Source organism: Triturus cristatus, chromosome 11 (genome assembly GCF_964204655.1).
Source record: "Triturus cristatus chromosome 11, aTriCri1.1, whole genome shotgun sequence".
Classification (NCBI taxonomy): domain Eukaryota; kingdom Metazoa; phylum Chordata; class Amphibia; order Caudata; family Salamandridae; genus Triturus; species Triturus cristatus.
Genome location: NC_140594.1, coordinates 291,756,888 through 291,775,606, shown reverse-complemented (window position 1 = coordinate 291,775,606; position 18,719 = coordinate 291,756,888). Strand labels below are relative to the sequence as shown.

At 46.3% G+C, this 18,719-nt stretch overlaps 1 protein-coding gene across 2 annotated transcripts in view; it reads right to left on the bottom strand.

The window, feature by feature from the left end:
* The window catches only part of THOC5 (THO complex subunit 5), a 332,064-nt gene that overhangs the window by 173,929 nt on the left and 139,416 nt on the right, over nt 1–18,719 (bottom strand). For both annotated transcript variants that reach the window (XM_085636167.1, XM_085636168.1), the window contains exons 6-7: nt 6,949–7,095; nt 6,398–6,512 (exon numbers count right to left, since the gene is read on the bottom strand). In XM_085636167.1, the coding sequence (XP_085492293.1) occupies nt 6,398–6,512; nt 6,949–7,095 (262 nt within the window). The remainder of the gene's footprint in view (nt 1–6,397; nt 6,513–6,948; nt 7,096–18,719) is intronic.

The following is an 18,719-nucleotide window of genomic DNA, read 5'->3' as shown; positions in this document are numbered from 1 at the left end:
TCTGTTTCCCTACCTGCTGTCAAGCAAGCAGGAAAACAGACAAATTACTTTGAGATCCAGTGAGCTGCATGCTGGCTCCGCAGGACGCGGGGAGCAGCAGTCCCTTACAGAGAGGCCAGGGCCCGGGGATGGGGTCCTCGGGGCCAAAATAGGCCCGGGTTGGGGGGGCGCGGGAGGGAGGGGTTGCACGGTAAGTGGGTGCGTTATTGATTTTGTGGACCATGTCATAAATGATGTAATAAGTGCGGTCATTAGCAGTGCATTGCGTGTCATTATTAGCTCAGCTAACTACAGCTGCTGAAATTCATTGGTTTTGTACAGGTGAAACATGACCCCAACTACAACGTCCCTGAAAAAAAAAAAGAATATATATATATCTATATCTCTATATATATCTATCTATCTATCTATATCTATCTATATCTATCTATATCTATCTATCTATCTATTCACTTAAAAAACCATAGGTTTCACACATGTTATAGTTAGGTGGATATTTCACTCGTAAAAAAACAATGAAATTCCCCCGTTATAGTTAGTTCAGATAACTATAACTCGCGCGCCCGCAATCCTGCTCATGACATCACATATTACATCACTCATGACATGGTCAGTGGCATCACTCATGACATCACTGATGACATCATCCTTGTGATTGAGTGGCGGTCGCGCGAGTTATAGTTATCTGAACTAACTATAACGCGGGAATTTCATTAACTATAACGTTTGAAACCCATGATTTTTTAAGTGAATTTGCAAGGTTTTTTAAATGCTAATTCCTAACTATAACGTGTGTGAAACCTATGGTTTTTTCAGTGAATTTGTATGGTTTTTTAAATGCTAAGTTATGTATGTATTATTATTTTTTTATATATTTATTTTACAATAAACTACGTATTAAATTTTTTTTTGGTTTTTCACCGTGCGCGCACCGCCGCAATTTTTATAAAAAAAAAGATTCTGCCTTCGGGGTCCTTCAGGGACCCCCTGACAAAGGCTAGGGGGTCAGGAACTCTCTACCCTGCCCCCTTTTCACGTTCACCACCTTCCTTTTTCACTGTCGCACTGAAAATAAACAAAATGGCGGCCGACACTTCCTGATTTTGACCGATTCGAACGTTGACTAACATGTAACCACCAATCAGAATTACGCTCGCGCACGTTAGGGTGCTCGCACGGTGCGCGGCTATAGATATGTATGTGCTTTTAACTGCAATTTTCTCAGGAACTACTGAACAGATTGACTCCATATATGTAAAAGGCACATCCCTGACCTGAGGACTACCTCTCTGCCAAATTTCAAGTAATTCTGTTCAGCCGTTCGGGCTGTACCTTCGACTAAAGGTCCTATGGGAAAATGAATGGGGAAAACGTGTTTTGGGACCCCCCTTTTTTCTCGGCCCCCGCTTGACGAATCCCCCCCAAGACTTTCAGGGTAGGAGCTGAGCGGAGCGCCCCATTAGTTTTGAAAATTTCGCGAAGATTCGTCAACCGGCGCCAAAGTTATTCAAAATAGAATTTTCAGATTTCCTATGGAAACACGGTCCTAACTATAACTATCTACTGGCGACCGCCAGTAGAATATGAATATGAATATATATATATATATATATATATTCACTGAAAAAACCATAGGTTTCAGACATGTTATAGTTAGCGGAAATTTTACTGATAAAAAACCAATGAAATTCCCCCGTTATAGTTAGTGCAGGCAACTATAACTCACGCGACCGCAATCCTCTGCTGATGCTAATACTGTATTTAGACACTTATTTGCCCATGTCTTCTTCCATAAATTTTTAGCTATACATATATTACAAATATTTTTTTTTCATAAAGACACATATGTCATCAGCAGAAGATTGCGGTCGCGTGAGTTATAGTTGCCTGCACTAACTATAACGGGGGAATTTCATTGGTTTTTTATCAGTAAAATTTCCGCTAACTATAACATGTCTGAAACCTATGGTTTTTTCAGTGAATTTGCAAGGTTTTTTAAATGCTAATTCCTAACTATAACGTGTGTGAAACCTATGGTTTTTTTCAGTGAATTTGTACGGTTTTTTAAATGCTAAGTTACTTTACGCCATTCGTGGCGTGCACGCCCACTTTACGCAGTTCGTTCCGTGCGCGCGCGGTGCGCTTCGCGTACCGCGCGCCCACTTTACGCAGTTAGTGCCGTACACGCAAGGTGGGCACGCAGTGCGCTACGCGCACCGCGTGCCCACGTTACGCACCGTGCGCACATGGAGGACATATTATGCGCTTCCTTGTGATATGTAATCTGTTAAATTTAATTTGTAAATGATGACAATAATATGCCATGCACAGTGTTTTTTTTTTTTTTATTAAAATTTTTAGCGTAAGCGCACCGTACGCGTACGGTAAGCGTAATCGGCGAAATTTTCAAAAAATAAAAATTTACCGTTTTTGGCCTTGGGGGATCTTTGAGGACTCAACTAACATGGCTATGTGCATGGGCGCTGTCTAAACAGCCCCTTTATATGTTTTTTGCCTTTGTTTACAGCCCCCCCCTCAGAGTGCGAGAGAGAAAATGGCGGCCGCCGCTTCCTGGTTTCGACCGATTCGAATGTTTACTTAGATGTAACAGCCAATCAGAATCGCGCTCGCGCACGCCACCGTACGGTAAGCTTACGGTAAGCGCACGGTAAGCTGCCACAGATATATATATTGATTTAAAGGCTATTTTCTCAGAATCTACTGAACAGATTTACACCAAACCTACAAAAGGCACTTCCTTGACCTGAGGACTACCTCTCTACCAAATTTCTAGTAATTCTGTTCAGCCGTTCGGACTGTAGCCCTGTCTAAAGGTCCTATGGAAAAATGCATGGGAAAAACGCGTTTTGGGACCCCCCTTTTATCTCAGCCCCCGCTTGACGAATCCCCCCGAGACTTTCAGGGTAGGAGCGGAGCGTAGCGCCCCACCTATTTTGAGAAATTCGCGAGGATTCGTCGACCGGCGCCAAAGTTATTCAAAATAGAATGTTGCGGATTTCCTATGGAAACAGGGTCCTAACTATAACTACCTACTGGCGACTGCCAGTAGGTAATATATATATATATATATATATATATATATATATATATATATATATATATATATATATATATATATATATGTAATATATATATATATATATATATATATAGATATATATATATATAGATATATATATATATATATTCGTATTCCACAGTCCCAAGAAACAATACGTCACGGCCTCAAAGTTCCTTATAGCGTGATTTTATTTCTTATAGCCAAGTCACTCTATAGTTTTTTCCCCTTAAAGCCTATACCTTGTAGTCCCAATGTAAGAGCACCATTCTGTGGTGCCACCAGTGTCTTGTCTAGCTTGGAATGGCCATCAAGCACCTCCAGTCTTGTGATGAAATGCTTTGGCTCTAAGAGGTAAACCCAGCCACGGGCTGAAGGAAGAGTCCTCTCATCCCGCAAGTCTTTGTAGGGCGCTGGGGAAAGCGGAATGGGGGAGTGGATTGTCTGACCAGTGTCAACAGGAACTGCTGAGAGAGCACATTACCCAGCAACATATTTATCTCACCTGGTGTGACAGATTCAGTCATCCCACCACGTTCAGGGTATTCTTTAATAGCGTTTACTACCTGTACATAGACTGGAGATGGTACTTCTGTGACTTTTAATCAATTTCAGCAAATAATAGATCGGAATAAGATGCAGGGGTTAAGGCCGCAGGGGCAGAAATCCAAACCAGGCTAGACCATGAAAGCAGCCCAATTACTGCAGCCTGACAATGACAAAGAGGAAGCTGAACTGAAAACAAAGCGAAGCAAGCCCCTGGCCAAAAGGAACAAAAAGCAAGGTGCAGCTGACCGAAGCTTGAGTACAGGACCCATCAACCCACAACGGCCTTGCAGCCCAGCTGGGCAGCAATTATGCCAAAAAGTAACTGAAACATCAGTTCAGCGTCTGGCCTTCAGAGGAGCAGCTGCCCAGAATTTATACAGTTGCAAAGGCCTGCTGGACTAAATACCCATGGCCCAGATGCAACTCGTGTCCATATTCTGTGTCGCTCCTGCTATAGGCAATACTGAAACTCAGAGAAATTGCTACAACATTTGATAGCCGACCATGGACGCTGTAAGTGCAGGGTAAGTTAGGCACACTTGCACAGCTGACTGTCAACTTTGGACTTAGTCCGAGTCAATTCGTAGTATACGGTGCACTGAGGCCTGCGCTGACCACCATCTGGGGCTAATCAGAGTCACTAGTGAACACTTTACACTGCCTGTTGATGCACAGAGTCGCCTGAAAGTCCGTTACAGTTTTATATACCACCTTGCAGACCCAACTGCCAAGGCCATGTAAGGATGTTAGGACCATTGGGGCCCAGCGTCTTCAAGGTGAGATTTTCAACAGAAGGCAGCGAATAAGAGGTACACCAAGCAGGTTGCTTGTAACTCTAGATTTAAGCTGCTACATCAAGCCTACTTGTCACCAAAGACGCATCAACCGAATGTTCCCGGTTTCGTCATTAAAGTGCTGTAGGTGCAGCGCCTTGAGGCACATTTTTTACCACATGGTGTGGGAGTGCCCCGGCATCGTGAAGGCCTGGACAGACGTATTGACAAATGCATCAGAGCTGGTGGGTAGGGAACTGATCCCACACCCAAGTCTTTGTCTCCTGGGCTAGCGGTCTAGGAATAAAAACAATAAACTGGAATGTTGAATGATGGGTCTGGCGCTGACTTTATACAGCGCCATATTGCAATGGTGTGGAAGGTATCAGAACCCCCATTAGTATTGCTCTGCCTTATGGACTTGCAGAAGAAGTGGGCGATTGCAGAACAGAACGCCATACACACCTTGTGTCGACAAGCAGGATATATATTGGGGAAAGCAATTTGGGGCACGTGTTATTAAACCAGAGGGCAGATGAGAGCGCCTTGAGAGCTGAACAAGGGAGGCACATAGGAGCGCTTCGTACTGCCTTTTCGGCTTGTGCAGTGGGATGCTACAGGGGTGGGTAGAGGGCGACAAGTAAAATCTGTTGTGAGGGTGGGCCAGATGGAACTGCGGTCATGCGAGAAGAGATCAGGTCGATGTGAGTGATGGAACCCCCTGCAGCGGGTGGCAGAGATGGGCATGGGTGGGGGTGGGGTTGGGGGGGCAGGGGTCACGGCTTGGTGTGACTTTGTTGTGCGGGCTGCAAATCATAAGAGGAGAACACAGGGTCAGAAGTTAAATTGGTTCAGTCACACACCGTTTGTTATGAGCTCTTAACACTTCCCAGGGTGTGCCATTCAACAGAGGGAGAACACCCCTGGGAATATCAGCCCAGAACAAGTAGAAGACTACATACACCACTACAATGGAAGGGGGGGGATAAGCTAACTGAGGTTGTACCAGTCATACTGTTTTCGATAATATGACTGTGCTCTGTGGTTGTAAACAAAGAATGTAAACTCTAGTAAACCACTATTTTTTTAAAAAAAAAACCTGCGACATCAGATTGTGAAACAGCAGCAGAGACATTCCAGGTCTGGAAGCGTGGTGAGCCTCCATTTCTCCTAAGCTACCTGTATCCTACAAGAGCAAAGTTACAACTACATATTGACATAGATTTTTCATCTTCATGCCAGATTTTGAGAGAAAGTCCATTGGCTGCAGTCCAGAGGCAGGATTACAAAACTGTCTGAACAGTGTTCTGCACCCTAACTGCCCAGGAACGAAATTTGATGACTGTGAAATTTTTTTTAAATATTGTATGTATATTCTATTTGAGTAGCAGATACCTTAACACAGGCAGAGGATATTACTTGAATATAGTTAAAGCAGGGATGCAATCAAATACAGAGAGCAATATGGCTTCCTTTTCCTTCTCGTCTGCCATTTATCTCACATTACCTCAGTATAACAAAATCGTTATGGTCTTTGAGACACGTCCCATGTAAAAACACCAGTCACAGCAACAATTACCCCTCCACAAACATCTGTTCCCTTTTATTTGTCACCTCCATCCTTCGTTAGAATACAAACTTCAACATTACCCACAGATGTATGGAAAGCAACCTAAAGTAATTGCCTCTATCATTATGCTGATCGATGTAGCAATGTAAGCCTGAAATGACCTGATATGTGCTGCATCGAATACGCCAGAGAGAGCGACAAACCCAGTTAGACTATCCCAAGTTTTGTTATTGTACTCAATACTTCTTTTCCACTCCAGAACGTTGAAGAAAGGTCCATCCAATAAAGTTTAATTGAACCTGCACAAAAAGTAGGTTTGCATCAGGAAAAAAACCTAGACAAGCCCACTATAACATTTTTTTCCTGGTGTTCATCACCAAGCTCATTCTGAACAAGCTTAGTAATACCATTTTGGTATGGGCTCACCTGCATGATATTGTTGAGCCGTGGCTGTAAACTGCTCAAATATTCCTTCTTTATTTCAATCGCTTTCAAAATTTTCTCTCTGCTCGCCAGGCTCTCTTTGTACTTCTCTGCCAGCCTAACAGTAAACACACAGCAAAGTTACACAACAGCCAGACATGGAAACACCACTAGACAGTGTACAGCACTGGAAGAGCACCACTGAACAAAGACCTCACTCAGTATAAAATTAGAATTTGCATCCCAGCCGCCCCTAACAATTATTCCAATACGCGAGGCCCTGGTACTAGGAGTCATCGGGATAATCCGTGGCATGCAGGGAAGTAAGCATGGTTTAGAGTGGAATGCACAAATTCTCATTGCAACACTTTGCCATTGTGGCTCCACCATATGGTACATTTATCCTGTGCCTACTGGGAGTCATTGAAGATTTATTAATGAACATCCACACACTTTGTTGTTCCTAAGGTGTGCAACAGTCAATCCTAGCACCTGATCATGTCATTGGATAGAAGTGTAGGCATCTCAAGAGAGCAAGGGTCTTCCAGACTCACCTTTTCCTTTGCTCCAGCTCCCAGTCCAGACGGGCAAGGGTCTGCTGGTGGGGTTCATTGAGTGTAATTTGAGGTTTGCTAATTTCAGGAGGTGCCTCCCTGTAAAACTCCTCGATGCTAACTAGTTCGACTTCCTCATGCTGAGACCTGCAGGAAAAAAATGGGAGAAAAAAATCAAACACTGATGGAACAAAACACCTTAGCTGAAGAAGCTTACTCACACAAACTTGCAGCAAATGGACAGGATTGAACTCAGATCTTTCGTAGTGGAAGCAAGAACATTATGGGAACATACAACAACCCAATTCTTTAAACAAAACATTTGGACAGAAAGACTATAATGATGGACTGTTTCCCTCTCCCCTTCCACATTCATCTGGCATTCTTAAGTACCTATCAGTTGTCACAGCAACTAACAAAATCAATAACTAAAAATTACCTCAGCGTAGCATGCGGACAAGAGACTTATTAAAAAAAAAAAACTAAAAAAAACGGATATATAGCATCTGGGTGCGTATTGGCCCCCACTCTCTTCTCACTATTAATCAATGGAGTTGTGCAGTACCTTGCTGAGAGCCCAGCTGACGCGCCAACTCGGGGGGGGGGGGGGTAGAGGGACAAGGTAACAACCTTACTTTTTACCGATGATACCCTGCTAGTTTCCAAGACCCCAAGCGGCTTGCAACATCTCCTAAAACGCTTTTAGTCTTTTTGTGCACTTAGAGGCCTTGAGCTCAACACCTCAAAGACCAAACTTTTATTGTTGAATTCGCACAAATCTTGTAAGGGAAAGCTATTCCTGGATGGGATTCCTCTTGAGAGAGTAAACACCTTTGACTATCTGGGTGTTATACTCTCGGTTCACCTATCTTGGAAACACCATGTCAAGAAGCGGAATCTTTAGCACAGGCGTATCACAGGGGCCTTGATTAAAGAGCACAAGACCTCAGTAAGCAAATCAATAGCTGCTCCTCTCCGCATATACGATCATAAAGCGGTGGGAGCAGCTCTATATGGGGCGGAACTCTGGGGGTTTGAAAAATTAGATGCGCTACTTGCAACCGAAAATACATTTCTAAGATCAATTTGCTCACTCTCCCAGAGTACCCCCCTGCATCCGTTGCGACTGGATAGGGGCAGAACTTTGATCGTAGAAAAAGCACAGTTACGTCCCCTACTCTTTTGGCTACGATTGAAAACTACCCACAAGCTACTCCCTTACGCTAAGGCTCTGGACGAGGTCTATGCGCTTGACCACCTTGAGAAAATTGGCTGGCTGACCAAGGTGAAGGCTTTGATGAACTCCGTCGGGCTGGAAGGTCTTTGGGACACTAAAAATACAGAATACGTACCCAGCAAAGCATTGATTAAGAAACAATACTGAGGCTGGGTGACCTTGTCTGCTATTTCTCATGTATCCTGGGGTCGTTTGACTCTAGACTCTATGGAGTTCAAATTAGAAGGAGCTTTTGAGCAATATCTGGAGGTTATTACAAATCCACAGGACAGGAAGTTGTACATGCAGTTTAGATTTGTATCCCTACCTGTGCATTCCTTTACTGCCTCCTGGCGCCAGCCTTCTCCTGCATCACAGCTCTGACCGAGCTGTGCTCTTGCAGTTGAAACTATCAGCCACATCCTTTTTGTATGTCCTAGATATAGTCGTTTGAGATCCTGGTGGATAGCCCCTGTTTGTAGAAGGTTAGGAACCCGATGCAACAAACGCTCTGCGCATTTTAAAATCTGACTCAAGTACTCTAATTGTATGCGCAGTTGCTAAATTCCTGGGCAAAATGTGGTTTAGCAGGAGGCACGCAATGATCACGTAGTAGATGTTATTCCCAGAACAATTTAAAAAAAAATGGTTTTATATATGTAGTTACTTAAGTTCAGAAGAGAGCCATTTTCAGATCTGTGTCCACACGGCGGGTCATGCCGTCTAATTTCGACTGCATAGACCTTTGCTGACATAGTTCTTATTCATTCTCCTAGGTTCTCTTCTTTTTAAATTGTTTTAACACCTTTTATTAATTTTATTAAAGTTGGTTACTGATGAATCAATTGTTTTGCCACCCTCATGCTTTCATTGCCTCATTTGCACCTAAGGCATTAGCACTTTTAGCGGCCCTTGCACCATCACATACGTTTATCATCTAAGCCAGACCCTAATATTTCTTCTACATATCGGTCCTAACCAGTGAAGCAGAAAATATATGCACTGTATGCATTTGCACTTTCTTGTTTTTATCCTTTCATGCCTTTGTTACTTCTTTATGAAATTCAATCCTATACATCATGCAACAGCTGACCATTCCACTTAGATGTTTCGGCCCTGTGGGGGCGGCTGCACTGCTATTTATTAATACTATCTTTTTTGTCTCTGTAAAATTGCTATTATTTATCTTGCATGTTTTATCCTATTTCATGTGTTCTGAATGCATATGGCACTTTTATGGTTGCAACGGCCGAAATAAAGTTATTGATTCATTGGCATCTTGAGTGAGGAACAGGGTAGAATATGTTTTTTCAGAGTATTGACACTGCACGCACGTCAAAATAGACACAATGCCGAACCATATTTAATGGGTTGGTTAAGCAATAATTTAGATGTCATGTTAACATTATTTGTAGCACATTACCTAAAGAGAGTACCTCCTGGCACAATGAAGAAAGACCGCAAAAGGCAAGTTGAGTTAAAACAGAGAGGACTTGAGTTTTTTTTCTAAAATCCAAAAAGGAACTTGGAGAATAAAGAGTGGTAGTTAGTGTATGAAAGTGCCCCTTTCGGACATGGTCACCCCCGCTTTTTGCCTGGTATCGGATGCAATTTTGACAGAAGCGCACTGGGTTTCTGGTATCCACGTCCCCAGTGCCAGATCTCTTTCCCTAAAACTGTACAATTGTTCCCCCAATTGGCAATACCTTAGTACCCCTGTAAGTCCCCAGTAAATGGGACCCCTGATACCTAGGGGAGGGAGGCTAAAGAGGGTCCCTAAGGGCTTAAGCATGCATTGTGCCACCCTACGGACCCCCTCAGCACACTCATGCAAGCTGTCATTGAAGACTGCTTGAAATGGTGCAGAGAAAAGTGAAGACACAACATGGGCACTTCTTGGGGGCCATGCCTGCAGACACTGCATGCAGTATAGGTAGGTCATCCCTAAAGTAGGCCTTCCAGCCCCAAGGCAAGCTGCACTATAATAAATGTGTGGACATACCTTCACGAGCAGATATGCCCCTGTCATGTCGAAGACAATTCTTAGATATTACAAGTGAACAAGGAAGTCATTTTGAGTACATGTGCTGGACACTGGTAATTACAAGTTCCCGAGCTACACGATGGCTTCACTGAAATTAGAGAGGTTTGGTATCAAACATCTCGTATTAATAAACCAACACTGATTTCAGTGATGGATTTAGTAATACATGCACAAAGAGGGCACCTTAGAGGTACCCCCTAAAAACCTACTTACCACTAGTGTTTTGGCTGACTGGTGTAGACAAGCCTGCCACCACAGACAGGGTGCCAACCCCCTGCTGGGGGACCCCACGCTCTCGTAGGTCAGAATCAATGGCTCTCCTGCCGGAGGTGTTGTCACCTCATCCAAGCAGGAAAGCTAAGTAATCAGCATATCAAGGCAGAAGGCCACAAAGGCCTCTGCTACCTGTGACCCAGGCTTCCTCCAGACTGGGGGAATGCCACCACCTGTCCCGGGCCCATTTGGCACCAGGATAGGTGGGAAAATAAGCTAGTCAGGAGGTGTGTTCCCCATCAGGCTAGTTCCACCTCTAAGGTGGGCTACCTGATGTGAACACGAACACCAGAATTCAACCATCTTGGATTTTGGTGGAATTAGGCTCACTGGGTAGTGGTCTTATAGGTGGCGCAGTCACCCTAAAGGTACGAAGTCCATTGGTAACTACCAGTCAATCCCCTTAATGCCCCTAAATTGAGTATTCAGGAGGCACCCTTGATGCCAGGAACTTAAATTGGATGGATCCAGAAGAAGAGGACAAAGAAGAGCCACGAGAAAACAAGAACAGAAGACTGCTGTGGACTTTTGCCGCCTAACCCTGCCTGCCTGCACCAGTCTCGACAATCATGACCAAGTGACTCGCCCTGCAGCTGAGCACCTGCCAGGAACCCTGGTAGACTGCCAGCCATTCGCAAATTGCCAGCAATCTCCCTTGGAGTAGAGACGCTACTCCCCTGCAGTCCGCAGGCACTGAAGGGGCAGAGTCTGGTTTATGGTGTTGCTGTTCCCTGGCCAGCCCAACGCAGCAGGCCCCCCAAGAAGAAGAGCCTGTGCTCCTGAACGTCGAGTGGCCCAGCTGTCCTGATGTCTGCACCCTCAAATGGCTAGACCGACAACCGCAAGGACCTTGGAAGCACAGAGCTCAGCCACTCTGCACCGAGCACCCTAGCCCGCGAAAACTGTCTGGGCCCCCTGGCTCCCAGGACTCTTGTTTCCCGGGCACCTCATTTGGAGCTCCCGGACTTGTGCCCAAGTCCCCCTCTGCTGCCTGTTTCAAGGAGTTCCCCCTGCTCTTCACCGGCATAGCGCACAAAGTTGTCAACCTGACCGGCACCCCTGCACCCAGACGCTCCAGGGCAGGTAACAAGACCTCAGCAAAACGACCATATATACCTTTATGCAACATATGCCTTTTTTCCCCACAAGAAAGCATTGCTGCTTAAAGATGCATTTAAGTGAACATTTTACTTAATTTATAAATCGATATTTAGTACGTTCCTACTTCCCCAGTGCGTGCTCCACTCAGCAGGACAGCGCTGTATCTTTCTCAATGGAACAGAACACCATTTCTTTATAGCAAGGTATGGCCGCGCTAAAGTAGGCCATGCAGAGGTATAGACATGGTGCTATACGCCTACTCAAACTCCACACAGAAAAAGCCTATCCTTTCGTCTTCTGCCCCGACATGTGCAACTGAATAAAGGAGGAGCCCTGCAAAAAATTCGTACTGGTAAAATAAACGTGTTTCTTCCAGCATCGATATTGAGTCATATTTCCCCACTTAAAAAGCACACTGTTTGTTAAGTAGTGTTCAGGTGTCAAATGAAGGAAGACAACAGAATCTCAAAATATAAATTAGAGAATGTAGTACAATGAAATTTTTAGGTTTCGCGCCTAGCGTTTCAGTGCACAACACTGCTCGCGCAGCGAGAGACCTCTTGTACGGGGTTTCAAAATCGAGCTAGGAATTGCACACGCTCGTGCGTGTGCTCTTGTGGGCCATGATATTGGCCTTTGCGTGCGTCTTTTTTAATAAAGACAACACGCAATTGGCCAAAGGCGGGCGCATTGCTCCGCCCATGGCCTATTGGTATCGGTTACGCACACCGCTGGCCATGTGGTTTCAATTATCGTGCCCAGAAACGGGCGCGATAATTGAAACCACATGGCAGCGGTGTGGCGCGCGCACCACTCATTTGGCATCAGGACGGGAGCCAGAGCCGAAGGAGCGGCATGACTGGAACTCACAGCAGCATGCAGCGGGAGGGCGAGGGTTAGTAGTGGGCGTGGGTCGTGCATGCACTTAAGGGGCCCGTTTAGGACCGGCAGGGTCTGATAGCACCTTGTTTTAATCTTCTTGAAGGGCCTAGTCTGCAGAGCCTGAGTAGCATGCGGCTGCCTAAGCCTTCCATTTCATGTGGGTCCTTCTTCTGTGTACCTGGCCACGTGCTGATGTCATGGAGTTGCCTAATGTGGTGTTTCATCCATCTATGTTGTTGACAGTTTCTTCGTACCGATGCCACAATGGGTTGTTAGGTTTGCTCCGTCTTATTGACAATTACAAAGGCACTGCAGTCACCATGTGCTTTGTAGTCACGAGGAGACCGGGGGAGGGCTGGGGGCTCACGGTTCCACTTCCTCCTTGGGTTTCGGTTAACGCCCCCTGAATGCTGTGAGCTGGTCACTTGGTTCCTGTAGCAGGGTTGGGCCAGCGCCTGTGTTCGCCTTCACTAAACGTTTGTGTTGTCGTTCGCGTTCAGATAAAGTCTGTTGACCTTCCGTGAGCCCTGGGCACTTGCCGGCCACAGATTAAAGCACCGGGATCAGGTTTTAACCCTTCCCCTCCTGCCCCGGCCGATACCACCAGGGCCGTGGGAGAGCAATGCAACAATTCCTCCATGCGGATTAGTCCAATATGCTCTCAAACGCGGGTTTGAGCTATTTTTATTGTAAATGACATTGCCTTTTATTTAGGTTTTGGAAACATAAATAAAAGCCATTGTCATTTACAATGCCAATAGGTCAAACTCGTTTTAAAAAGGGTAACTAACTGGCTGACATGCGAAATAATTATGGGGTCTATAGCGATGACACGTGGAGCGCATGTGTCTGCCTTTTATTGAGTGAACGCTATTGTGTATATTTTGTAAGAATTGGACTTGGTCAGTTGTCTCTGAAGATTATATGCAAGATTCATGCTCGCTATTGCAGGCTTGTGCTCGGGTAAAAAAAATTCTGATTTTGATGTGTACAGATTGAAGACGGTGATATATAGCTCAGTAGTGATCTATCTAATATGCCGTTTAACCTTTGAGCATTGTACATAATCACATGCTTTACGGGGCAGTTTAGCAGAAGTACTCATTATATTTGGATCTGAACTTTTGAAGCTAGTTTGGAAAGAGAGCTTGCATTTGATAGTTCAACAGCAATTTTGAGGTCAGTATTTGTGTTGCTTTATTTTTTTACCGGACAATACGCTGTAGCATGCTTGTTAGTATTATCTTGCACTTTTGTCCGAAAACGGGAGTTCATTTCTGCACCGAAATCTGATGGTGTAGAACGTTTTGCCTTCAATGCATTGTCTTCGGACTTATGTTGTGTAATATCAAATCGTTAGACATGCTACCACTTTTTTGGGGCAAGTGCCCAGGGTTGATGGTATAATTGTTTGCAGATATAGTACGTTACTAAAACTTGTGTTAACTACTGAACCCTGAAACTACGTTATTTCCCCCCATAATGCATTGTCAATGAAGACTGTGGTATTGTCTTGATTACTAGACACAGAACTTCAGATACTGTTTTGCAAAAATGCAAGAAAATCATGGCTCCTTACAACATTCTTATCTCTACATTTGCCTTCCCAAGCCTGCATTTTTCCAACAGTTGGTTTTTCAGCTGCGGGCATTGTGAAAACGGTATTTTATATTTGAATGGCACACAGCTGACAGTGGTGGCTTTAGTAGTAATGTATTAACTATTACAGTAGAACTTGTTTGTTGCAGGAGATGCACTTATATTCTGCACCATCTCCGAAGCAGCGACACCGCAGGTGGCGGCACACATATATGTCCATAAACTCCAATTACGCCAGGGGGTAGCTGTGCTGATTCGACAGGGGGTGGACTGGCACGTTAGGGAGGAACACAGGGATCCGGAGGGGAGGTTTGTAATTATAGGTGGAATGCTGGGGGGTGGGGGGTTCCTCTGGTGATTGCGGCAATATATTGTCCAAATACTGAATCTCCTGAATTTTTTCAGGATGTATGGTCCAGAATTACGGCAACGGGATATGACACCGTGTTGTGGGGTGGAGATATTAATGCTGTTCTTGATGACGCAACAGACAGGAGGGGCTGCTGGTGCAACTCTGCAGTCCATAGTCAGGGACGGGAATTTGGTAGATATTTGGCACAGTCGACATTCCTTGGTGAGGGAAGACACGTGTGTATCAGATCGTCATTGCGCGTGGTCACGCCTAGATTTCTGGCTGATCTCCAGGGATGCGGCAGCTTGGACTACTGAGGTATCGCACTTGCCGCGAATGCTGTCCGACCACGCACCAGGATCATTCCCCCGAGCGTTTTCCTGGCGGCTTCCACCGCATGCTATGTTAGATGAGGCTTTCAGGGAAGAGATACGGAGGGATATCCTTGATTATTATTCTAATAATGAGGGGTCGGTGGAGACTGAAGCATCGCTCTGGGAGGCTTTTAAGGTGGTGATTAGAGGCCAATGTATTGTGAAGCAGGCGGGGTCTTAAAGGCAATTCATGGCACGCTGGCCTCCCTGGAGGCCCAGATTAAGGCACTAGAGGGGGATTTTTACTCCACAATGACCCTCACATAGCGCAGAAAATTAAGGCCTTACTGTTGGATTATGCGGAGGAGGCGCAGCGTGAAACGAAGTTCTTGGGCAAGTACGCTGAGGCGCGTCGGTACGGCGAGGGAGATAGGCCGGGTCGCACACTTGCTGGCTTGATACGACCATCGCAATCAGCGACGTTTGTCCATGAGATTCGGAACCCGCGAGGAGACATGATTAGAGGTCACATGGGGGTGTCCAACGAATTTGCCGCATTTTACAATCGGCTATACACGACTACTCAGGGGTCGTGCGCTGAGGAGCTGAATGAGTTCCTGGACACTGTGGCAGTGGTCTGGTTCAATGACGAACATAGGAAATATATGGACCTCCCTTTTACAGTGGAAGATGTAACGCAGGTCATTAAAAGCCTACCCATGGGTAAGGCTCCAGGCCCCGACGGTCTAACCACGTCCTTCTACAAGACGTACGTTGAGGAATTGGCCCCTCGTTTGCTGGAGGTATACGGGGAGGCATTGGAGGTGGAGACCCTGCCTCCGTCTATGAGGGAAGCGACAATCCCTACGCTATTAAAACCGGGAAAACCGGAGGAGGAGCTGGACTCCTACCGTCCACTCTCCATGATCAACGTAGATGTAAAGATCTTTGCTAAGCTGCTGGCTGACAGGTTGCAGCCTCTTTTGCCAATGATTGCCCTTCCGGATCAATCGGGATTTATCCTGGGGAGATCCACTTCTCATAATTTGCGAACGATATTCTCGGTGCTCCATTACTTACACCCAGAAGAAAAAGCCGCGGTGGTGTTTCTGGACGCCACCAAGGCGTTCGAAACGCTTGAATGGTCTTACCTCTTCATTATCAGGCGCATGGGATTCAGTCCGCTTTTTGTAAACTGCATCCGGCTGCTGTATAACGCTCCTAAGGCGGGGGTACGGGTGAATGGTTTGCTATCGGATCCTTCTTCGATTTCACGTGGGACTAGACAGGGGTGTCCACTATCCTCTTTACTATTTGCTGTTGCAATGGAGCCACAGGCGGCTCGGATCAGGCAACATCACACCGCAAGAGGAATTGGTTTCAGTTCCCGTAACCTGCTCATTTCCCTATATGAGGACGATGTAACTTTGTATATTATAAACCCCGAGGTCAATCTCGATCCGTTGTTGAGGGAATTTATCCGATTTGGTGGGCTTTCGGGTGTTTGTATTAATTGGGCCAAATCTGTGGTGTTCCCGTTGACAGATGGGACTCCCCAAGTAACATCAGAATTCCCCTTGCGCTGGGAGGCGGGAGAGGTGAAGTATTTGGGAGTTTGAGTCAGTCGTGATACGCAGGAGGTGTGGCGCCTAAACTATGGCCGAACTATGATGTGGCTGGAGGACAAAGTACATGTTTGGGCATGGCTGCCGTTGTCCCTGGCTGGCAGGATTGCACTAGCCAAAATGATCATTCTGCCAAAAATGTTATATTTTGTTTGTTAACATACCGATCCCGATTACAAAACATTTTTTGAACACGCTTAAATCCCACCTCCTCACGCTGGTGTGGGCGGGCAAGCAAGTCAGAGCGTCTTGGGACCTTCTGACCCTCCCATTGAGGCAGGGGGGCCTGGGGGCCCCGGATATGCACCTCTACGCATTGTGTGCGCAAGCAGAGTTTTTGCATTATTGGGTACACCAGACCCCATTCCAGCCACATGTTGCGGTGGAAACAGACGTAATGGCCCCAATCCCGCTTAAGGTGGCGTTGTATCAAAAGCCTTGACGCCCTTGTGGTGACATAGATTCGGCTGGTACCCTGTGTTGGGGGTGGGATGAACTGCGAAAGAGAGCGGGGCTTCCGCTGCTTTATGCCCCCTCTGTTCCTCTACCACAGAATCCAATGATCTCTTGTATTCGGGACAGCATGAGCAAGACGCTAGCCAAGGCAATGCAACTCCAGACGTTTGGGGACTTGTACCCCGGAGCCACGTTTCGACCTCCAACGGTCGCGCTCGAGGGTCAGGAGGTGCCATTTACTGAAAACTTTCTATACCACAGAATCCGCACGGCATGTCGTTCCTTTTGGGAGGACTTCCCGAGGGCGCCGCTGACTCTGCCTGCCCTGGAAAATTTGCTGAAATTCCCATACTCGCGCAAATTGATCACTCGTCTATATACCCGTATGCAGGAGACTGCTCCGATTGTGACGCCTAACTCTCTTAAATATTGGAATGATGAGCTAGTTGTGGAGTTAACTGAAGAACACTGGGAATATTGTTGTGGGCAGCTACTGGAACTCCCCCCGAATTATAAGCTGCGATTGATCAATTTTAAGTATTTGCATAGATACTATAGGACTCCGGTGAGTCTCCATCGTATGGGTCTTCGTGCGGAGAGCGATTGCTGGAGATGTGGCCACATTCCGGCTACATTTCTACATGTGGCATGGCACTGCCCTAGGATAGCTGCTTTCTGGGTGGAAGTCTTCGATTCGGTGAATGACATACTAGGGGTGAAGCTGGATCCATCTCCCGTGATAGGCCTACTGGGATACGTGAAGGACACGCCACCTAAGCTACGTAAGCTGCACGCCCTCCTCCTTTTATTGGCTAAACGTCAGATTGCCGTACACTGGGGTAGGAAGAGGGTGCCCACTATTAAGGAGTGGGTCAGAGACATTCCATATGGTCATACCCAACTGAGTACATTCTGGGAACTGATGCCACTTAATTCCAGACACCGAAACATTTGGGACCCGTTCTTGGCTTGGAGTCGCCGATCTGGGCGTGTAAATGGGTGTGTGCACTTGTAATCGACCCTCTCAGGGGATGTTGTGTCAGGCAATCTCACATCTGTATACCATCTGATATACTGTGGACATGCTGGGTCATTGGAGTTATCTATAATAGATGTGCGATTTTGAGAAAGTGGGTGGGACGTTGTAAGAAAGTGCCCTCTTTCTTGCATGGTATGCCCCCACTTTTTGCTAAATTGCTGAATGTACTTTGACTGAGTGTACCCTGGACTCCTGCCAATCAGGTGCCCAGGACCTATGTTCCTTCCTTAAAACACACAAACTCCAAATTGGCAAACCCTGGCCACATGTCAGCCCCTGGTAAATGGTACCCTAGGTACCCAGGGCCTTGTGACCAGGGAGGACCCCTAAGGGCTGCAGCACTCATTGTGCCACCCTTAGGGGCCCTGTACCTTTACACACACACACTGCCTTTGCAGGCTGAGTGTCTGGGTGCAGGACAAAATGAAGAGTCGACATGGCACACATCTCTGTGTGCCATGCCCAACACCCACACTGCCAAGGCATATGTCAGTCACCCCTCTGGCTGGGTGCCTTATGCCCATGGTGTGGGCACAGGAGCAGGGGCCCTGTGCCCCTACAGTACCCAGGTCCATTCCCGGGCACTGTAAGTGCAGTGCTGCCATTTAAGAGTACATGGTGCTGAGAGCTCGTCAAACACGAGCTCCACAGCACCATAATGGCAACACTAAAGACTGGGAAGTTTGGTATCAAACTTCTCAGCACATTAAACCCACACTGATGCCAGTGTGAGATTTAATGTACCAAGCACCCCAGAGGGCATCTTAGAGATGCCCCCTTACAACTAACCTACAATCCACGTCTGCTCTGAGGCTGCCCAGGCTGCCACACAGCAGACACGTTGCTGGACCCCTGGGTGGGAGAGCCCCT